We start from the raw sequence: 24,072 nt of genomic DNA on the forward strand, positions 1-24,072 counted from the left end.
GTGCATTTTTTGCCTTCTGTATATGTCACTTTGTATATAACAATGCTTTGTTATAGACGTTCCCATTCATTCAACAGCCAACGTGTCACACTTTCTTAATGCAAAATATGATTTCTTTAGACTTTGGATTGAAACATGACCCGGTTGCTTTTTCATAAATTTTCATGAGGTTCACCTGCTTGTTTAGTTCTAAACTTAACATGAAACTTGACAAATAAATATGCATATACAACTCTAACATTTAAGGTTGTTACGCAAAAAAGGCTTTTATTTATATTAACCATTTGTTTATTCACAGCAGCATTCTTACGATCAAATCCCCAGTTCCTGCTTGCTATGCAGTCCAACACAGAAACAAGGAATGGGGAAATGGGACAATCCACTCAAAACTTAGAAAAACAAGAGAGATAATATATGATACACTGTACTAGGGCTATTGTAGGTCAACATGCATCTCAGTAAATCAAGATTTTGCATTTCCACAGGAGCTGACATGAAGTAAAACGAAAGAATTTCAATCACTGGATTGTCTGAGAAAGAAAGAACAGGACATAAAGTTGAGAAATTGCCTGAGTGTAAGAAAAAAACCTAACAATCTGCCTTGCCCACACTTAAAACTTCACCTACAACACTTGCAAAAACTTTTTTTACACAACACCTCCTGACTCTTTACAGAGAAACACATCTGGCCAGGCAACATTTCAGTGAGAACAAACTCTTCTGTGCATCCAAACCAACCATGTTGATCGCAGTCACTGATTGATTTTACCAAAGTAACACCTCGTGTAAATACAAGCAAGATAAACATTGTATTAGAACCCCACCGTGTGAAAACGTGAATGGCATAATTTCTAGGTTAAAATGCTTAAACATAAAAAAAAAAAAAACCTTGAACATCTGTGCGCTTCCTCTTATGACAGTGTATTTCAATGTGTGCACCTTCCCAAATTACAGAACTATTTGTAAATGTGGATTAGTCTTTAAGCATCACTTTACTGTACGTCTTTAATCGGCTGTTTCCAAACAGTCTTTGTGTTGGAGCCTTTTTGTCTGCATTGCAAATGTAAATAAAAAGAAACTGAGCACCTTTGCCATGCTAGATCCACTTGTGAGTAGTAATGTCTATTTTTCATTTTTTCGAGGAAGCAAGTCTCCCTGACTGGGTCAAGTTTCAATCCACTTCCTCCATGTTGCTGTAGGATGGGGCGGCACATTCTCCAGAGTGTGCAAACATGTCAGAGGTCACATCCGTGCTCAACTGAGGAGGTCCGTCTGGGTCCAGGTCTGTCCCAAACAGTGTCTGGCTAGAAGCCTGTAAAATAAACCACTGTTATAAAGGGAGAAACTTTAGGCATCTTCTGAATGGAGTCATGAACGCCAACTGTTAATTCACTCTTTCATTATAAATAACATGGGAAAAAAAACACTCAACAGCAAAGAGTTTAAGTATTCAACTAATTCAAATGAGTGATTTCAAGACAGGGTCATCTTGAATTATTTATTGTTTATGAAGAGCGTGATACAGGCACTATTACAATTGAACAGCATTTAAAGTGGTCTCAATTATTGCTGGGACATTTTATGCAGCATCATAAATAACATGAATATTTTCTCAAGAGATATCTTCAGAGATATCGGTCCAAAATATCTTCATGAATATTGAAGATATTTAAATAAAAATTGCTTGCCCAAAAATATTCAATTACTGCCTACATGATAACATGCATGCATAATGCAGTCCTGTGCCCAAAGATTTACCCTTTAATTAGAACCAGTAATTTCAAACACCTAAATCTATGACCATAATGAGGTACAATAACAATCTGATGGTATTGTTTCAGTCATGGTGTCCACAGCGGAGGCATTCACAGAAGCCGAATGTCTTAGGCTTTGTAGTGTGGACGGACACATCAACCATTATAGCCCACCAGCTTCCCTGAGACTGTTGAAACTGACACATACCCAAAAACAAGAGTACCATTCATTTTACAATATGTGCATCTCATCTCAATTTACAACATGTGCTACTAGGCTTTGAATCAATGGTGCAAAGTAGAGGGGAAAGATCACACTGGTTTCCCTTGTTGGGTACAAAAGTACAGTACGGAGCTGATCTGCCTCGCTGATCACAAAATGGTAATTGTTAGCCCTCTGGTGTTCTTTGGTCACTTCTGACCTAATAATTTGATGTTTTGAGTTTTAAAGAATTGTATCTTCATCGGGATGGTATGAAACTGGGTGACCTTAATGAGACTTGCTATGTAAACACAAAATAAAATTGAGGGCATGATTTAAAAAAGGCTAAAAAAGGAGTCACACTTGTGGCTTTCATGGTCAAAAATGATCGCCAATGAAATAAACAGGTAACAGGCAAAAATACAGAAGCTTTTGGATGTAGATTCTACAAAGCAGCCTTGATGCAGGAAAAAAAAAAAAAGTACACGGCAATAAAGGGGTGTCACTCTGAAACATCAAGACGGCAAAAAAAAACTGACTGACGTGAATATATGTAACTATAACAGAGCAAGTTTTTGCAAATGTGTGAACAGTTCAGCTACAATGCAGGAAAAAAGGACACAGCAATGAAGGGGTTAAACGTCAAAACATCAAAAGTGCAAAACACAACCACTCTCTCTCTCTCTCTCACACACACACACACAAATTAACTTGTGTGACGACAACAGCACATTTCTGGAAATGTGTGATATAAAATCAATAAAGCATCTACTATAGTTAAAGGCCTTGTCTCTATTTTAACCTGGGGGGAAAAAAGTGTTAATTTTAATTGTGTGGGGGGTGGGATCAATTATTGCATAAATATTAACTAGTACCATATAATTCCCTCAAAATACAAAATAATACATGAAAAAATATGGAACAAAAACAAATACATTGATTTAACCATTTAAAAAAACATTTGAGGTGTTTGTTCTCTTTTGATGGCAAAGACCATGAGTGAAACTCCTAAACAAAGAACACCAGAGGGTTAAAACATCTTAAAACATGCCAGACTATTGACAAAGTTTGGCAAAAAATCATTAAGACAGAAGAAAATCATTTAGTGGTTAAAATGAGTAAATAAAATCAACAAAGATTATTAGAAATGTAACTAAAAACAACAAGAACATGTAACCATGAAATGAAGTAGCAAGATTTACCCAAAAACAAAAAGTAGGACTTCTACCAATCTAGATTTAAAGTCAACATGAAATGGCATACACAGCTCATTTTACTTCAATAATATGGCATAAACAAGAAGAAAAAAAGACATTCCAAGACCGAACCTGATGTCTTTGATTGCAAAAAGTGGGTGTTACAGAGTGGGGTCAGAATGAACCATGCATAAGATCACTATCTAACCATTGGTTAACATTATTTTCATCAGCTGAAATAAAACACATCAAGATTTAAAAACAAAACAACAACAACAAAAAAAAAAACACTTTTTCTTGGGTCTTCATGATAAGACCACTAATATATTAACTAGTGTAAACTTTGAATTCATGTTTACTTTAAATCTGACATAATACACCTACAGAGATATAGAGTCATCGCAGATTTGATCATAATTGAGCTGTTTAGTCATTTAAGTTCAATTTAAAACATACAGCTGATACACAATGCTGACTGGCAGATGTTAGAGATACTCACTCTCATGTCCTTCCAAACCTGTATGAACATAAAAGAAGATCGTTGGCTTTGGTTCCCATTGATTTCCACTGTATGAACCAAAGAAAATCTGATGGGAATGGAAACTTTTGTAACCAAAATTCTTCAAAATATCTTCTTTTATGCACTGAAGAAGAAAGTCATAGAGGATTGGAACAACATGACTAAGTAAATTATTGATTGGTCAATAGAGCTAAAATAAAATCTCAAGTCTGGCTAAAAAGGAGGTGTCCTCCTAACTGCTCTGGGTATTTGTCAACCATTAAATGCATATACTAAGTATATTTATATTTATGCAAGACATTTTTCCTGAGTGTTTATGAAACACTCTGGACAATATTGTAAAACAACTGAAAAAAAAAAAAAAAAAAAAAAACAATCCTGAGTGGCTGTGTGACTCCCAAGCTATATAACATTGAAGTGGCCAAGAGAAGAGTGATGACTAACAGTACAATACAAAGTGCAAATCTGCACTTTCTGCTGAGGGTCTGTAGCTGCAGTGACTAGTAAATTAAACCCAGTTGGACCAGTATAACAAAGGATAGATGAGGTTGAACAGCAAGGCTAGGACTGCCGCCACAGTGCCCATGATGAAATATCTCAGACGCTCGCCATCAGAGTAATCTGAGATGCGTTCTCGTCTGCGGTGAGAATGTCCTCCCCTGCCCTCCTCTTCTTCCTCCGGTCTCGTCCTGGCTCTTCTTCCACGCAGACCGGGGCGGAACAGGCTCCGAAAAGAGGCCTCTCGCTGCCCCTCCTCATCCTCCTCCAGTTCCTGCCATATTAGAGACGCCTGCGATTGGTGGAAACCTGTGTCAGCTTCTGGGAAAGGGCCTTGCCTCACCATTCCACCGTAGAACACCAATTACACTGAGAGTATCAGAGAGCTCACTGCTCCAGTTTCACACACTCAGGTGGATGGGTAAGCAAAATAGCATGCAAAAGGACCACAAAGAGGTCTCTTCCTGTCCAGAAGTAGCATTTCATTGTCAAATCATAGCTTTTTGAATCAATGTACACAGCCTGTGAGTGAAATATCTACTGAATTAAAGGCAAAATGTTTCCTTGAACCCATAAATCCCAGCTTGAACTTTAAGGATGGACCACTGATGTAAAACATTCCCTCAAAAATACCAAAATGTTTAACCTTTTAACAAGCATCGTTATCTAATCTGTTAAAGACCCCAGATGTTACTGAATCACTCAAGTTTTACGATGGTCAGTGACGCATTCAACTGAGATATATGTGATATATGTGAAAAAACGTCTTGTTAGAAATGGTTGAAACTAAGATGAAAATGTAATTGGTGTGAGTTTTCACAAAAATCACTAACAAAGAAAAATTATTCTAAAAAAATACAATTCATCAAATCGACTCTCAATGTCTGTGATGCTTCGTGATTCATCTATTAGTCACGACTCTGATAGATATCACAAGGTGATTATACTCTATAACATCTGAGAGAACAATCTCTCATGAAACAGCTAATTCAATTTTAATCAGCTGATGCTGTCTGAGAGATTTCTGAGAGACAGCTCATTAAAAAATGAACGATGGAGAAAAATGTTGAGAATCCACCAGGAACGTTACCCAATCCCTTGCAACTTTAATGAACAAGTATATAGCTGCTCCACTAAGATTAAACTGTTTTCCATTGGGCTGCAGTGACATGAGAAGGTGCTGAGCTCACCTGACTGGCAGCACCTCCGGTTGCAGCAGAGGATTCGGCGCCAAGCGGCCCCAGAAAGTGAGACGGCCTCTCTACCGGAGAGTTCCTGCGGCGGTAGAACAGCACGTAGGCGTAACGCGTAACCACTTGACTCTCTTCCACTGTTGTCACTGTGCTGTCATCAAACAAACGCCAGCCTGAAATAGTAAGTGACAGACAGTGAGATGTTTCACATCACAGCTGGTGAGATGTTATTGATCTAGAAGAGCTTGCTCGCACCAACGTCGCTGCGCTGGCTGTTCTTGTCACTGGGAAGACGAGCGTAGGCCGTGTAGTGTCCTCCGATCATGCCGCCATAATGGTTGATCACAGCATAGAGATCATAGATGGGGGGCTGCTGGATGTCACCCTTATGACCAATACAGAACTTACTCAGGTCCAGGTTTCTGATGAGAAAACATCCATTATACGGTCAATCCAAAACATGGATAATAAACAAAACTATAGCTAAATGACAAGTTCACAATTCATACTCCTATTAAGATACACCTAAACTATCAGGATTATTTTTATAGTGGCACAAACAACTGAGATTGTATTAACAATATTATTGTTAATTATCAGTGTAACTTTTTAACCCACACTTTATTTGTATAGCACTTTTCATAATAAATATAAGTACAAAGCAGCTGTTCAGAAGACAGTGCCAGACAACTAGCGAGTCAGCTATAGGTGACTACAGTTAGGGAAGAACTGTCTAGAAATATTAAATAAAAACTAAAATAAGTGACAGTGAAAAAAGGAAAATGAAATATATAAAAACAAAACATTCAAAATATGAATAAAACTATAACAGTATCGCAATCCTAAAATAACAATTGTTTGGGGTCAGTAAGATTTTTATTTTATTCAGTAATAATGCCTTAACTGTCACTTTTGATCAAATTAAAGCATTTGTTAAAAAAGATTTCTATTTCAAATAAATTATGTTCTTTTAAACTTTCAATTCATCAAAGAATCTTACAAAAAAACTACCATGGTTTTTAGAAAAATAGTTTTTTTACTCTGAAAATAAATGTTTCTTGAGCAGCAAATCAGCCTATTAGAATGATTGCTGAAGGATCATGTGACACTGAAGATTGGAGTAATGATGCTGAAAATTCCATCATAGGAATAATTGTAAATATTGCACTCTTATTGTATTATAAACAGTTATTTTAAACTGTAATAAAATTTCACAATATTACTGTTATTTTTGATCAAATAAATACATGAGCATAACATATAACAAAATGAAATCTTACAGACCCTAAACTTTTGAAATCCTGTGCTAGTGATAGCCAGGGAGACCGAATATAGCTCAGTGTACCTGACTGGGAAATCAACCATATCATTAATCTTGTCCCTCCATATGAAGCTCCTAAACGAGAAGCGCTTGAGCTGGATGATGAGCACATTGGGAAGACGCCAAAGCAGCAGCTGTTTAGAGGCTTCCCTGTGTTGCTGACACTTAGGACAATACCTGAATCACAACAAGAGAAGATATAAGGAGTCCAATCACATCTATGATGTCATTTAAACACACTGAAACTGACACTTCTGTCCGTACCATGCCTCTTCAGGGGCCAGCACCTCAGGTTTGGTAAAGAGGTTCAGGCACTGCTCCAAGGTGAAGTGTCCTGCCCTGGATGTCTCTGTAGCAGAGCCAGGGTCCTCATCAAACTCCAGCTCTTTAGAGCGCACCAGCACATATTCCTTCTGCTTCTCGTTGTTGTTCCACACAAGCTCCAGCGTACAGTCATCAGGCAGCTCCAGTACCGCATCACCTGTAAGTGGCACCAGGATGAAGAAGATATGCTGCACCTACACGAGAAACACATCCATTCAAAAATCTGACTGACCTTTGTCCTCAAGATTTCGGTCCTCATTTTGGCTTGAGTCCAGAACTGTGATGTAGAATTGAGACGTACTTCCAGTCGCTGACTTAGACGGCTGCTGATACCCGGTCACTACAGCTACAAATGAACAAACATCAGTGGATTATAACTCCACAACAAACAAAAACTTTAGCAAAGAGCTTTACACCAACTTACCTTCTGGTTTAATAGCCTTTTCACATGATGTTTCTTTCTCCACCAGAGAATCTTGGGAGCTGGAGGCGAGCTCACAGCAGCCCGAGTCACTGGAGAGAGTGTCCCCACCTGCTGCGGAGATCACAGACGCGGTCTCTATTTGTGGTGTTGTGCCAGAGCCACCCTGCTCTGCCTGGCTTTCCGCTTCTACCGCAGATGACGGCTCCTCCTCTTGCTCCTGACAATCTGAGACACTGCTTGCCATGGGGGTCAGGTCAACACGGGACAGGCTTGCCTCTGGAGACGTCCGACCCGACTGGAAAGGTGGCTGGAACACATTGACAGAGTACCTGCACACACAAAAAAAGAAGGGTTACACAGTGTTTCTGGTTAATGGTTAAAAGATTTTACTTTTTTTGTCAGCATACCCCAATCTATTTGTCAAAACCACCTTAAAATAGATCATAAAATAAATAATTATAAATAAATGCTATAACTACACAGACAAATAAATAAAATGCTATCAAAAATATAACAAATAAAATGCTGTTAATGCTATAAAAGTAGGTATATCAAATACAAAACTGATATAAAATATAAATGCTATAAAAATTATGCTACGATAAAAAAATATATATAAAAAATATAACAAAAAATTCAAAGCAAATAAGTGTATAAAAATGTATAAAATATAAAACTTGGTTATAAAAATTCAAAAAGATGTTATGCATAATTTATCAATTACATCCATAAATTATATAACAAACAAATACATAAACGCTATCAAATATAATTTATATACAACAAATGCTATAAAAATATAACTAAAAAAATAAATCTGCTCTATAAATAAAGACAAATAAATGATAAATTTTAAATAGACATCAACCTGAATAAAATCCTCACAAAATGTATACAAAATAAAATGTATATGAAATATAAGTGACATAAAATGAGACAAATAAACAATACATTAATAATAAGACAATAATATAAAATATACAGACAAATAAATATTAAAAATGTATCAGTGCACTTGTTACCATCTTCTAAAGATGACCAAATTACCAAAATGGGTAAATACTTAATCTAGGCTACTCTTTTACCTAGAGTAGCCTTCCAGAAGCTGTGTCAGACGGGTGTAAGTCAGCCTAGACTCAGGCACACTTATTAAAAACGGCAGTCCAATATTCTCCACATAGAACCGGCACGTGGTCTTGTGATTGGGCCAGTGGTTCTTCTGGCAGGTCCTGTAACCAGAGGAAAGAAATTTAATAACAACTACCCAAGGCAAAGTCTCTAAATTCTAAGTCTGATCTCAGAGCCAGCACAACACACGCTTCTAATGAACATATGAAAACTTACTGATTGCAGTAGCCGACGCGGTAACAGCGAGTACAGCGCTTGAGCTTCTCGTCGTCAGGGGCAGGAGACTTCACGCAGCCAGCGCACTTTGTGATTTGGATGCTTGGAACCTGAGGTCTCTGAAGATCAACACAAAGACACAATCAATGCATTCTATCACAGCAAGAAAATTCTCAAAACCTAGGAAAATAATAAGAGTGACGGAAATGGTGTACCTGTTGGACCTTCAGCAGCACCACTCTCTCTTTGGCAAGATCTTTTGACAACACCTCAAAGCAGAAGAGCTGGTCACAGGATGTGACCTTGTCTAAAGCCTGAGACGGTGAGAAGATTCTGTGGAAACGGTTCTTCACCACCTGAGAGAAAATATTGAGGGAACACAATCTATTAATGAAGAATAAAATGTATAAATATCACAAAGCACACATCAGTAGAGTTGTGGTACAGTTCCCTAAAGCATTGTTAACCAACTATGGTCGTTAGTTCCATTGAACTCTATTGGAAACGACGGAAATTGCGACCAAAGTTGCTTTCAAGTGTGATCTTGGCTTACAACAAGATACATTATTATAGTGAAAACTATACAATCAAGATAAATTATAGTGCCAAATTCCATTTAGCAATGCTACTGTTGGAAAAAATGGCACACAAGTTATTAACAATGTACTAACAGTGTTTTTAAAAAAGAAAGAACAGTTCTACAAAATATTGCCTATATTTAAAGGATATTTTTTATGAAAAGACAAATTCTGACATAAGCAATGTAAAAAATTTCAACTGGAATTGAGCCTAGGTTAAATCTTTTGATTTGATAAACTTTAGTTTAAAATTAAATGCACTTTGCAATAAACAATATAATAAAATGCTGTTTGGTCTGTATTTATTCCTTGCACCCTCTTCCGGGCTGTTGATTTAAAAATCTGGCGTTCCCTAGTATTTTAACATTTTAAATTTTAAAATGTTAAATATAAGTTTAGGATTTTTAAGTAGCTCTACAATATTATATCCACTGTAAAAAACAAAACGACAACAAAAAACCCACCTCGAATGATGACTAATGTAAAAAAAAAAAAAAAAAAAAAAAATCAAGAGTTATGATTTTGGCCATAATTGAGCAGCCATACTCAGCACACTTTCCAATTCCATTTCCAAATATTTTAAAACACAAACACAATACATTGTATGTGCTAGAAAACATGAATCAAACACAAGCAGATGAAGTGTTCAGAACAGGATCATCATACCTCTGCCAGCCTCAGGTTCTCTGGTTTGTTCCTCACACTGCGAGATATTGACTCCAGTACTTCAGTCACGCTCGCGCTGACTATACTCACACTGACCAAAAACTACACAAGCAAAAGGCTTTGGTCAAACATTAATAAATAAGACTGTCCAAGTGTCCATTTAAACAAAGCTGAACAGAACTTCAGAAAGTTGTGCTGTGTACCTTGACTGGTTTCTTGTGGGGATCTTTAGCGAAATAGAAAACAGTCAGCACCTTCTGCTTTTGAGGTAGGGGGACAGGCAAGTACAAGAAGGGGTCAAAGGTTATGGAAACCTGAAAAATAAAAAATGATGAGAAAAATCCAACAACCATATTGCTAAGAGACGCAGAAAATCACAATTATCTGCCCAACACCATTAAAAGTGCTAAAATTACACTGTTTTTACTGACTTCATGAATTTGAATCATAGCTCTTGATGTATTACCTTAGAACACACGGGACACACCAGCTTTGATTTGTACTGGCCCTGAAAGAGGTCAACAATGAAGGAATCATTCCTCATTTTATGCCTTTGCCATGCCTCTTCTGCAACAGCCTGCCAAACCACAAACAAGAGCAACGCTCAGAAGATTTATCATCACAGAAAAGCCTCCCGTAGCAACTTCACACGACACAAATAAAGAATTATTATTTTTTTTAATTTTATTTTAAAGAAATAAATCACACAATATTTCTTCCATATTGAATAGTAAATTCCCTTCATTTACCAAAAAAATAAAATGTGTTTAAATTTCATTAAATAAAAGACAAATTAAATTTGGGTGAAACTTGTTTACTGTTTTTCATACTTTTATTACTTGCGGAAAAACTTGAAACAGTTTTAAAGAAGTATAAAGAATGGCTTTGATTTTTGTACATTTTATTTTTGTTTGAATTTATTAATAAAAATTGTGTTTTTTTTTATTAGCATGTTGTTGTGTTTTGCTTTGGTACCGAAAACCGTGGATTTTTCACTGCTATTGGTACCGAATACTGAAATTTTGGTACCGTGACAACACTAGCTCAAATGTCACAAATTCAATTATTTGATTAATGACTTAAGTGAAGAATGTTTTATATTTCCTATTCATTTTACATTATAATGCCTGGTCAACTGTAATTATATAAATTAAATTCTGAATCTCAGATTGCCAGTGTAGTCTCAGACTTTTGGACATGCTTATAGGGGCAGTCGTGGGCAGGTCCGGCAGGGATTGTAGTTGGGGGAGTGAATAACCAACACTCTCTCCACCCTCAATACCACGACTGAGGTGAGACCCTTGAGCAAGGCACCGAACCCCCAACTGCTCCCCGGGCACCGCAGCAAAGGCTGCCCACTGCTCCGGGTGTATGTTCACTACTGTGTGTACACTTGGATGGGTTAAATGTAGAACACAAATTCCGAGTATGGGTCACCATACTTGGCCACACACCACTTCCCTTTCCCCCTTTCCCTTATTAGTAACACACTCTGCTCCATATCCAAGGATGCAGTATATGCAGTATGTTTTGAGACAAAAACAAGAGCTCACTTCATCCTGACGGCCGTCTGAGTCAACGGTCTCTGTGTACGGTTTGTTTTGGATGCGGTTCAGGTCTTCATGCAGCCCATCCAGCAAGAAAGCCATGAACTCCTGAGCATCATGCTGTGCATAGCCTGTAAACTGACTGGCCTTACTGGCAACTATAGCCTATGAAGAGAAATGAAACAACACCCATAATTACATATGGGAAACTAGAAGATATGATATAGGATATGATTTTGTTGCTGCATAAATACCTTTAATTTGGAGGGTTGAAACGCGTGGTGAGTGCCCTTCCACAACGCTCGAAGCAGAACAGCAAAGCTAATGGCCAGCCGTCCACCGGTGCCCAGTGGATTATTACAGTTAATCTCTGACTCAAACCCATGGTCTGGAAACAACAAACACCACAACACCTGGGTAGGACACACAACCATATGAAAGACATGCAACTCTCATCAATTATAATATATGCCACTGACCATGGAAATAATCCCTGAGCTCCCGTGTGTTGGAGAGGGACTGGATCACACTGTTCATAAAACAAGTATTTCCCAGATTGACCAGTCCAGTGAAGCCAGGGAGACACACTTTCTTCTCCTCCACTTCTTCAGCTCTCTCACTGCCTGCAGGAGGAGTGTGAGTCATGGGCTGCACCATGCAGGTGGGCTTGGGCTGTGGACAGACAAAAGGATAAGTCATAATTAATAGTCCTGAGACCAGTTATGGCACATCATATGTGACAAACAGACATTGCACTTATTACCGTAGCAACAGTTGGTTCCTGTTTGAGAGACATGTGTTCGGAGACTAAGCGAGGGGCCACGGCATCCAGACCCGAGTCCTCTGGGGCCCGAGGGGGTTTGGCTTTCTCCTCTCCCACTCGTGGTTCTTCTTTAGCAGGAAGTGCATGCTGGCTGCTTCCTGGTTGGCTCTTTTCGAGCATGGAAGGGCTGGAGGGCACAGCAACCTTGGCGCCCCCCACTGCACCTTGAACAGATGATAATAGAGCTTGTGGTTAGCAGCTAGGGCTGGGTATCGTAAAAAAAAAAAAATCAATACCGATACCTTGACTTCGATACCGGTTCCTGAACGATACTTTTTTCGATACCAATTGTATGAAATCAATTTTAACAAGATTACATTATTATATAAATAATGATTTTTTCAGCTCCTTGACGTTTATACAGACTCAAAGACTCCTGAACCACTGCACAAAGGAACAAAATTAGTGCTGTCAAACGATTAATCGCATTCAAAATAAAAGTTTGTGTTTACATAATATATGTGTGTGCTGTATATATTTATTATGTATATATACACACACATGCATGTATATATTTAAGAAAAATATGTTATGTTTATATTTTAAATATATTTATATATAAATTATATGAATATAAATATATACATGTAAATATTTTCAAAATATATGCTGTATGTGAGTGTATTTATATATAAATAATAAATGTGCACAGTACACACACATATATATTGTAAACAAAAACTTTTATAATCATCCCTTCATCTTTATTAAAGGGAAAGGGAAGTGGTGTGTGGCCAAGTATGGTGACCCATACTCGGGATTTGTGCTCTGCATTTAACCCATCCATGTGTACACACAGTAGTGATCATACACCCGGAGCAGTGGGCAGCCTTTGCTGCGGTGCCCGGGGAGCAGTTGGGGGTTCGGTGCCTTGCTCAAGGGTCTCACCTCAGTCGTGGTATTGAGGGTGGAGAGAGTGTTGGTTATTCACTCCCCCAACTACAATCCCTGCCGGACCTGAGACTCGAACTCACGACCTTCGGGTTACAAGTCTGACTCTCGGTCCATTAGGCCACGACCGCCCTTACTAGTTTTAACGCAAAATATATATGAATGAACATCTCACCCCTTGTGTAATCGCTCAATTGGTGTTTCAACCGCGCAAAGATGTCATTAAAACAGCTTGTACACCAAATGTTATGTAGCATTTCATTTACCTCAGGGACGTCATGCTAGAGAAATGAAGTCTAGTAAAGAGCATTTTGCTAAATATTAGACTATACTTCATTATATTTACTTTACCCGTTAGTGAATTAATTATTTAATGCATATGTTTAAATAAATATTTTATGAAACAAGTTATGACTCTGTAAATTATTATGTTCCAACAGCAAATAGAAATTGTATAATTTAGAAATTAATTTAAAAACAATTTACATGTTTGCATACAATTTTTAAATTTGAGTACTGATTATTATACCCTTGTTAAAAATAAATAGTAACTGAATTTAAGTTTGGGCTCTGTTGTTAATTGCAACCTTACAGTAATATAAAAGGGCTCCCTAGAGCATAAGCTGAGGTAGATTTTTATCCCTAAGAAAATTTTAATTATAATTGAATTTATTTAAAGAAAGAGCAATTTGTTCAGTAAACCATTGTTAAATGCTAAAAAAAAAAAAATATTAGTTTAGTCTTTCCACTCCTGCAGTACCGAAACCATACCGAACCGTGACGTCAAAACTGACGTACGTACTGAACTGTCATGTTTGTGTACCGTTACACCCCTACTATATAGTGTCATAAATGTAGACAAAACAATGTGCATGACATGATTGTTTGTTTAATTGTAAAAGATTGCTCAGAAGCAAATAGAATCCAGGCAGCAGACCTTGTGTGGCAGGTGCCTCCAGACCCCCCCAGCGCTGACTGAGCCTTTTCTTCAGGGTGATGTCGATACGGGACGGAGTGAAGGCATAGCTGGACAGATCTGGCTGAATTAAATTCCTAAAACATCAGCAGACGGGACCGGTGAAGAAACCCTCAGAAATACACACTTGACCAATGGATCGACAGAGATTAGGATGCCCATTAGAAAGTCTTACCTGAGTTTAACCTGCCATTTAAAGACAGTGTTTGGTCCACACTCCGGATGAAGGCATAAAAATTTGGGATCACTGTGGACAGTTTCAGCAATTAGTATAAATGTAAGAGTTGGAATCTTTTTTTCTGGACACTGTGTGGATGACTCTCTCACCTGGTCTGGAAGATAAGAGTGAAGTCTTGTTCCCTGAACAGCACCCTAGATATCTGCCGGCAGATTTCTTTCATGTAGACATTAACAACCATCAGGTCTGTCCCTTTCTCATACGAGTCATTCTTCACAAACTTCAAGTCCACCATCGGCTCCGGACCTTAACACACATCAATCATGAGTATAGTAAGTATAGTAAGAGTATAGTAAGAAGAGGCTTAGTTGGATAGAAAATGTATTAGCCAATTAGTCACCGGAAAAACTAAACTGTACATGTTTGTTACAGACAGAACGTTAACGGCTGGTCCTTGAGGTAATTACACTGTATATTGGACAGGAAATCCAAACATTTGCCTATCATTCATCGACCTCAAATATGGATTATCATTTAAAATTGAAACATGTTAGTAGTAGCAACTGCACATGTCCGTTCACTCTAACATTAACCCAGAAATATGTGCAGTAGTAGGTGCTTATCCAAGTGTTTGTGTGGAGTGTGGAAGCCATTGGCACGCTTTCTGCATGACAGGGAGGCACCGGTGCAATCACTGCCATTTTTCCCTGATATAAAATTGGAAACAAAATACGCCATCATTTTTGCTCATACAGATAAGAGTAATGCATTATTCAAAACTGTAAAGGGTCTACTTTTATTTGTGTAAACTCAACGTCAACATTTTTTGTGCTTTTGTAAACTAAAGAAAACAAACAAGCTGCGCTTCCTGCCATTTCTGTGAACTGGAGCGCATCACAAAATGAACAGAAATTCAGCGTATAGGCTACTTGCCTCACAGATGTGAGAAATATATCTACAGAAATGTGTACTCAAACTCTCTATAGTAAATACACTACCATTCAAAGTTTTGGCACAGTAACAATATATATATATATATATATTTTAAATAATTATCGTGTTCATCAAAGCTGCATTTATTTGATCAAAATACAAAAAATTAAATATCAGTCTTTAGTGTCACACGATTCTTCAGAAAGCATTCTAATATGCTGATTTGCTGCTCAAGGAACATTTCTTATTATCAATGTTGAAAAACGTTTTGCTGCATATTTTTGTAGAAACAGTGGTACTTTATTTGTCAGGACTCTTTGAGGAATAGAAACCTCATTTATTTGAAATAGAAATATTTTGAAACATTATACATCTTTGTCGTCACTATCAAATTAAACACCTTACAGACCCCAAACTTTTGAACTGTAGTGGTGAATATTCTAACGTTGTGCTCTGACGGAACATAACATTATAGAAAGCGTTATAGAATTCCATTTTATAGACGTAATCGCTATAAGAATTAATTTATACCGGTATGTATTGGTATTTTAAAAAGTATATTGCAGTAAGTGTGATGGTATTTTAACTATTTTCTTCTTTCTTAATGTTGTTGGTGTGGTTGCTGTGTAGTATTGTGAGTGGTTGTTTTGTATTACTGCAGCTTTGAGTCCAAGACAAATTTCCTGCAAAGGACAATAAATTATAGCTCTAACGCTAACATGATGCCACAATTTTTCTTAACTGACCTTCTGGATCATCCTCTTGGCTCCCTCCATGTGGATCCTCCTTGGACTTGTCTGTCTTCTCCTCTGTGCAGCTCTTTTGAGGAGACTCCTCTCTCTTAGAGGCTGTTGAAACAGACTCCCCAGATACCAAATCATGAGACGGAAGCATTTTAGGGATCTGGGCATCGGCCTGTGGCTTCTCTTCATCTTTTCTGTTTTCTCTCTCATCAGATATTATTTTTCCAGTTTGCGTTTTCACTGGAGAACTCTCCTCTTGCACCACCTTCAGCTCACACACTGAGGAAACAGTCTTACTTTCATCTGCCTCAACCTGTAAAAAGCACAAAGGACGAACATCAGGATGTGAGAGACTCTTTTCCACCATTATATTACATGCTGATTATTTTCACTTTCAAGTGAATTATTAGTCTCACCTGATCGTTGCTTTTTGGCCCCCTGTCCAGGTCTTTTTCTCTCGGTGATGCCTGGCATCCTTGACCTTTAACCTGCATCTGAACCCTGTTGTCTTTCGCAGTGCTAGTTGAAGAGGCACCACTGCTCCCGGCTAATGCGTGTGTTTTTCCATTAATTGCTGGTTTGGATTGAGACTCCTTTGTCAAGCAGGGAGCTATTGGGGGTTCTTTTGTGTTTCTGGAGGGTCGCGTTGTGCGCTTTGTGCTGGGCTCATTGATCGGGGCTGCTTTATCGCTTGATTTAATCTCAGCTACCTTCACACCTGTGCTCTCGGTGAGCTCCGTCTGTTTGCCTTTCATTCCTCGTTTCAACCCTCGGTCGGGTTTACCTCGTTTCTGCTCAGCAGAGGTCACTGCGGGCATTTTCTCAATGATTTCAACAGTTTTTTCAGACTGCCCTGTGGTTGACTGGTGGTGGTTGCTGCCCTTCTCTCTAAGGATGTTCACTATTTCTGTCTTTTTCTTGTTCTGTTCAATAAGGAACACAAATAAATAAAGCTTTATTGAGGGATCTCTGATCAGGAAAACATTTATGAATGCTCAAAGGTGCACATGTGCATGGCCATGCAGTTCTGATATTGTTGTCAGACCATATGCTTAAATCACAGACCAATGTGATGATATAATATTTGATATATGACATAACATTTGCAATATATATATATATTGGAAAATGTGTAAATAACCCTAGATTTTTAGTAATTACATTTGTAGTTACTGTACAAAATAGAACACCCGCAAAAATAAATAGCAATAAATTAGGTCAAATTTTGTTTTTAAAATCTTTTTTTTGGAAAAAAAAAGTTTGAAAAGGAGATGGACAGCTGGAGAAAGATTGGAAAACAATGAGCAGGTGCTCTTACAGCAAAGGTGGGCCATGTGTTGAGGGGGATCTTCTTGTGCATGACTAGCTGCAGAACATTTGTTTTCTCCTTGTAAAACAGTTTACTGCAGGAGGCTTCAATCTCTTCATGGAGATTACAGCTCCATTCACGGCCATCTGAGAAAACACACACACACACACACAAAAGGTAAGATTTTTAAATGTCTTTGAAAGATGACTCATTTGCTCACCAAGGCTGCATTTATATGATCAAAAACACAATAAGAACAGTAATTTTATCAAACAATATTGATTATATTTTAAAATGTAATTTATTCCAGTGAGGCAAAACTGTGATCAGCTGCAATCAGTCCAGTCTTCAGTGTCACATGGTCCTCTGTCAAAAGACCAAGATGTATCAAATCAGACAGAAGTACACAATGTCCTTACCCGGCAGGCGGATGTGGCAGGCGGACTCAGAAAAGGCATAATCGATATCTTCCACTCTCTGCACCCCTGCATCTTCACAGTTCAGTCTCACTATCACATCGAACGCATTCTGCTTCCAGTCCAGAAACAAATCTACATAGATCGATCAGAAACACATTAAATGACTGCAATTGAATGTATTATTTCATAAGCAGAGGGAAAACAAAAGAACATTTATCTACAGATAATACACAAAAGATTAACACAAACTACCAAAAGAGCTAAATCAAACCTGATTTCATGATAACGCTACACAATCTGATAGCCACTCATAGCAGGAATCCCAACTCCCTTCGATTTCAAACTGCTCTGTTATGGAGTTTAACATAGGTGCGTGTTAGCGATCAGGTCAGAGAGAGCAGGAAAGAGCGAGTTTATCTCTACGGATCAGGCTTCAGGGTCAAGTGACAGCTAGTCCCGTCCAGTTACTCTCTCTCGCTGTGACACACAGTTCTAAAAGGTCATCAAAAAGCCGCCACGCCCCACAGCTGGTCTTCTATTCCACGTGATGTCATCTGCCAGTATCCCATGAGCCTCCCTTACATGACAGGAATCAGCATTACAGGCTGTGTAGGGATGGTGCTTGGCTGAGACGAAACATGACACCTCGACAGGAGGAAGACAATGGCGCACTCATATCAAATGCATGTAGAGAGGGCAACGAGGGCAGCGAGAAAATTGGAGGAATACTCTTCATGCTGCGCTGGGCAAAGCCACTGACCTTGACAAAGCCCTTCTTCACAGAAGCAGAGACTCACAGGCTTAGATTACAACACTTCAGCACTCGGCAGAGCACTGCAGAGGCAAAACGCGCTCAGCAGAAAGGGCACAGCCTTAGACACAGGCTGGCAAACAGGGACTAAACAAACGAAACACTCATGTACACTTACACGTGTTTCAAACATCAGTCATTGTAAACTGAAAGCATTACGAGACAACGTCCGTGTTTTAGAATTAGCCTTCAGTTCAGTGAAGTTAAAGTCACAGTCAAATGCTGATCTATATATAGACTGCTACTGAACTGGGGGATATCAATATTGGTTCTACTGATAAATGGCACCATTTGTTGGATGTTTGAAGAAATATACCTAATGATTTTTAAGGGTAAAGTAACGTGAATTCATGATGAAAGTAGCAGCAACCTCTTTTTAAAAATCAGATAGATCAGAAGAAATGCAGGACAGGGTATTATTTCTATCCATTGGATTCATATTGAGACACGGTTTAAGTGGACTAAATGATTGGAGAAGCCTGGCAAACATCACTAGATTCAAGTCCGTAATTTTCACTGGATGATTATAAAGCAATATCCATCTCTCTCTAGACTGGCCAACTTAAGTATATTCAACTAAGTCTAAGAAGTTACCATACATAGACACACATACGCTGAGATGCTAAAATTCTCCATGAATGCCAGGTGCATGATACCATTAGATGATTAGAAAAGCCACCACAAACTAAATAAACAATACATCTGGTCTTACATAAACTATCAACACGTAAAATAAGGCTTATTTAAAGAGATGAAAATTATATATTTGAGAAGAGTTTCCTTCTTCTCAAGCACCAAAGAAAATATTTTGAAGAATGATGGTAAACAGTCGATGGTAACCATTGACTTTCATGAAGGTGAGTAAATGACAGAATTTAGATTTTTAGGTCTATCCTTTAGAACTATCCAGTTACCATAGATGACCGGAACTATCAAAAGTAATATGAAATATAGGCCTACATATCTGTAAAAAAAACATCTGAGATCGCATCATTCAAAATGCTCTTACTGTTGTAATTTTACTTTCATTACTTCCTTGTTTTGTTCAAAGATAATTACCTAAAGATGATTATCATAAATGTAATTTATGACTGGATTCGCCACATACCAACCAAAACCAGCTTCTAATGCCACACAACAACCAATTCATTAGACAAGCTCAGGACACAGTGCCATAGTTAAATCAATACTGACTAGCATGGCAGAACAACTACACGAGTTCAGTTTGTTTCACAAAGTTAATGTCTGTTAACTTTCCAGTTCCCTGTTTACCACACTACGTAACAGATTGGAAACCAGCCCAGCTCTGCACATGAAAATAGGACATGGACTACACCATGCCTTTAATGACTTTAACCTCAAGTTATGGGCCAGTCTACATTTAATAACAGTCAAAAGGACACTGCACCACATACGCTTCCTATCAGTTAATATTACATTAGATATCACTGTAGTACATATTTTATCCCACACTGTACTTTTGCCCCAAGCATATAAATCAAATATCTGTCTTAGGACTCAACAGCTTGATTTCCAAAAGTAACACCTGGCGGAAGACAAAGCGAAAGGAAAATCAAAAAGATAAGAGATAAAATGAATTGGGGTAAAGGACCTGAATAAGAAAAAGCAATTTAGACCTATTTCATGAGTGTTAACAAACTAAGTCGCCTCCTCACCTTTTCTAGTCTCTGAGCTGGTGGCTGAGGCGGCCCGCTTGGCCTCCTTGCTCTCCTGGTTGGCTCTGTCCTTCTGCTTCTTCTTACTGGTGCTGACTGCGTCGTCAGGTCCTCTCTGACCTCGCCTCTGGCCCGATTCGCTGGGGCCTGTACTGCTGCTGGCCATCTTCAGCCACTTGGTGCTAATGGGTCAGCTGTCTCCTACCTCGCTCCCGCTGCTGGAGCTGCTTCCACAGGGCTCTGGATCTGAGCTGTGCCGTTTCCTGCCTGGTCCAGCTATCGTGGCGGCGTTTCAAGTGAGAGCACTCCCAGAAGAGAATTAGAGGGAGACTGTGAACAAAAAACAACAGCAATGTGTGTATTACAACCGGACTCTGGTTGAGTGGCAGTACATATTATTAAAGTCTGGAATACACTACACAACTTTTTCACAGATTTTCCCCCAACGCTAGGTCAGTTTGAAATCAGAGTTGATACATTCCACAGAAAATCATGTAGTGTGTAATTTACTGCAGTGTTTACACAAATGTAAGATGCCTATGTTTTAAAATAGCAGATTTAAGGTACACCAGAAGTAGTGACAGATCTTAAAGACAGATCGTAAAAAAGGGCTGAACTATGTATGTTCTATCCATCTGTTTTTAGTTGGATTTAAGTCAGTTGTGGAGGGGTGGGGTTTAAACAGATTAATTGATTACAGAAGTCTGGTATACATCACTAGAGAGATGATCCCGTTATGAAGTTTTGATTACATTATGAGGTCTTTTTTTATTTTCCAAACAAATGCAATATATACATGGATGAATCATGCATTTATCAAAGAAATTTTAATTTCATGCTGACATTAATCCTTTTAAACACCACAATAATATATGAAATAAAGATATCTGTTTTTATTTATTTTCATTGTTTTGAAAAACTGTTTATTTCCAGGTAGAAAAACCTGTATTTTTAATGTGGTCTCAGAAATTTAGATCCTACTTTATGTAATAGGATATAAAACAGGGTCTACATCTGAACAACAGACATGATCTGAAATTTAAAAGGACCTCACATTTATAACAGAATATTTTGTATTGACTTTTTTGATCTCTTTATAAAAATCTAGTGTTTTCGGACAACCAAACCTTCTGATTTCACTACTACACTTTCACTTTTTTATTAAAACGTGTAAGTTAACGTTAGCCACCAAAACCGATACTGTCAAGACACTTCGCTGTCATTATCCAAAACAAATATGGAGAAAGACGAGATATCTTTGATTTTAATCATTTTCACATTTCCTTTCGTTCTCCTTTTCAGCTGTCAAATGAGAAAACTGTATCCAAGGGAAATCAATCAGCTTATAAACCCGTAATGATCGCTAATGCCGCGGATGCTAACCTGGCTAGCTTAGCCTGTCTGACTCTAGCTCTCTTTAACTCAAAACATGTCACTAAGAAAATGCCCCTTAACATTCATTTTGGTCTAATACAAATAAATATCATTCGTACGATTTGTGACATATCTTAACTTTGTTGTGTGGTTGTAGGAGATGCCGGTTCCCGTGTTGTGTGCGGAGCGAGCTGAATAACGTTAACGTTACCCGTTAAAGGGAACAGAAGCACGAGGCCTCTCACACCAAACTGATGTATACCTACAGGACAGGTGAAGGCATATTACGATACCTGGATAAGACAACAGTTGTTTAAATTAAATCTTACTTTGTTTCTTTCCTCCGTCAGCGGAGCCGCGGCGACTGCAGCTTAAATTCAGCCCCAGGCTTCACACACGGCAGCGGGCCGCCGATCGCCCCTGAGCCGCATCAGCTCGCCTCCTAAAAAATAATTCTTTATTTCTTCTTTATTTCCCATATAATCCTAACCAGGACCCATTTTGTGGCGTTAAACAGACACCGAGCTACGGTAAACAAAAACAAAGACCCGTCCTCCACCTGAGAGTCGACCGCTGCTCTGTGACTCCCACTTTGTTAGAGAACAAAAACAAACCGGGTAGAGACGGCGATCATGCCAACCTGCTCCACACACAAACATACGCACGGTCTACTTCCGGACACTACGTTTACAGCCATGCGCAGAGGAGAACTTCTTTGGTGCGAGATTTTATGATGCATTTGATAAGTAAATATCATACATTTGAAACATACTGTTGGATGTTATTCATTAAAAACGTCAAAGACAGTGTTTCGTTTGTGGACATGTCAGTCAAACTGTTCTGTTGTGCGTCAGTGCCATCTGCTTATGACTCTGTAAGTTACGCATTGATTAAACTTAACATTTAGGGTATTTATACTGTATTTATAACTGCATTTTACGTAAACGCAACCTTCTAATAATCAAATTTCAGAAACATTAATGCATGCCATCTGTGGTAAATTAATTGTTTGGGTTTTTCATATATTTTCTCTCATTTTAAGTAAGTTTGATTTGGTCCTATTTTCTAAAAACAGCATTTGCATTTAATACATGTGTGATATACAAACAAGTTATTTTGTCAACACTGGAAGATTTTCTGACTGCTGTGGCACATCATATAGAAGGAGCTGAAAATCTATTCAAAACCACCCTGCAGTCAAATATTTGACATTATTTTTGTATCTGATGGTGTTCACACATGATCTGGAAGGAAGACACTTTCTCGCAATTTGTGAGAAAATGGAAGATGCAGATCCCACTCAACATAAGTGAATACTTAATGGATCTTCATTCAACCTTTATGTTTTTAACTTTTTAATTGTTTGTTCCTCATATATTATCATATTAGGGTTAAATGTAACAGGCTAACTATCACACAGACAATGTACAGAAATCACACAGGGATTTTCTTTTATTTGTATTATTTATCGTGAGAAGAAACACGGTGTATCATCAATGTACATGATACACAACCAATGACTCTAAATGGTCAACTCATTTTACTTCATTTAACAATGTCTTTTACTGTAATTTCTCAGACAGATGTTCAGCCTATTATAGAAACTAAAGACAACAAATGTATATTTCTCATTAGACAACGAGTGTTAATAAAGAACCAAGCTACACCAGTTTTAAAAGAAAAAGGGCAAGCAGAAAATCTATACAATAAAACTTCTGTGCCATGATTCAGTGTCTCTTACATTCAAGCAAACTCAGTATCTTCATTATATTGTATTCAGTATTTCACAAGCACATTTCTAATACCAAGAAAGTAGAATACTGCTCTGCCTTAAAAGACACATGTGAACATCTGCATTGCATTCAGTTCCAGAATGAAAACAGGTTCATGTAGTTTTGTTATAACAGTCGCCCTTCATTAAAACAATATTTGCTCCAGACATCGCGTCTGGTGGCAGTTTGGCATTGTCTTGTAGGTTTGTTGGCAAAAACTGTAGCAGCCTGGGAAAAGAATCAAATGACAGATCCTTTCAGACAGTAGTGAACTTTCAGAGACAGCAACATCCAGCTGTTGGGCTTTCCTTCCTGTGACCGATTATTGACAGGTGTTGTAGATCTGAATCTGCTTATTGATTGCATTCAGGATTGCCTTCATTTTATCTTCCAGGCCATCCAGCTGCCTGGCCTTTCCTTCCAATACCCTCTGGTTTTCCTCATAGTCCTTTTCAAGCTCTGTGTATGCAAAACAACAACAAAACCAGGTCAGAATTACAAGGAAATAAAACAATGAATGCCTTCCAAGATCAGTACTACTTATCTCCACAAGAGGGCAGTTTAGGTTTTTCAGTTACTTGACCGGTACTCTTAACTACT

General features: G+C 38.1%; 3 protein-coding genes across 6 annotated transcripts in view; all 3 read right to left on the bottom strand.

The window, feature by feature from the left end:
- The window catches only part of LOC306861073 (ninjurin-1-like), a gene marked incomplete at both ends in the record, with an annotated part of 649,099 nt that overhangs the window by 173,455 nt on the left and 451,572 nt on the right, over positions 1-24,072 (bottom strand). The gene's annotated exons all lie outside the window — the stretch shown is intronic.
- LOC306860740 (ubiquitin carboxyl-terminal hydrolase 19-like) lies at positions 238-22,542 on the bottom strand. 4 transcript variants are annotated; one of them, XM_079402607.1, is made up of 26 exons: positions 22,030-22,542; positions 20,327-20,656; positions 17,840-17,971; positions 17,430-17,566; positions 16,528-17,034; positions 16,115-16,424; positions 14,585-14,741; positions 14,433-14,504; positions 14,219-14,334; positions 12,331-12,554; positions 12,047-12,239; positions 11,822-11,955; positions 11,574-11,732; positions 10,487-10,597; positions 10,224-10,334; positions 10,021-10,122; positions 8,992-9,132; positions 8,777-8,895; positions 8,518-8,661; positions 7,433-7,761; positions 7,241-7,354; positions 6,949-7,165; positions 6,709-6,861; positions 5,619-5,785; positions 5,361-5,536; positions 238-1,312 (listed from the first exon to the last, which is right to left on the bottom strand). In XM_079402607.1, exons 2-26 carry the CDS (start codon positions 20,490-20,492, stop codon positions 1,172-1,174), a joined length of 4,332 nt encoding a protein of 1,443 aa, XP_079258733.1. In that variant the 5' UTR covers positions 20,493-20,656; positions 22,030-22,542; the 3' UTR covers positions 238-1,171. The 4 variants fall into 4 exon arrangements, with proteins under 4 accessions (XP_079258733.1, XP_079258734.1, XP_079258732.1 ...); XM_079402608.1 differs by having other exon boundaries at positions 12,331-12,548; positions 22,030-22,370; XM_079402606.1 differs by lacking the exon at positions 238-1,312 and adding an exon at positions 1,492-4,462 and having other exon boundaries at positions 12,331-12,548; positions 22,030-22,370.
- Positions 23,128-24,072, bottom strand: part of LOC306860585 (laminin subunit beta-2-like) — a 42,996-nt gene continuing 42,051 nt past the window's right edge. The window contains exon 34 of the mRNA XM_079402350.1: positions 23,128-23,931. Coding sequence (XP_079258476.1) covers positions 23,795-23,931 — 137 coding nt within the window. The 3' untranslated portion in view covers positions 23,128-23,794. The remainder of the gene's footprint in view (positions 23,932-24,072) is intronic.

The sequence above is a fragment of the Barbus barbus genome (genome assembly GCF_936440315.1).
Source record: "Barbus barbus genome assembly, chromosome: 41".
NCBI classification, from domain to species: domain Eukaryota; kingdom Metazoa; phylum Chordata; class Actinopteri; order Cypriniformes; family Cyprinidae; genus Barbus; species Barbus barbus.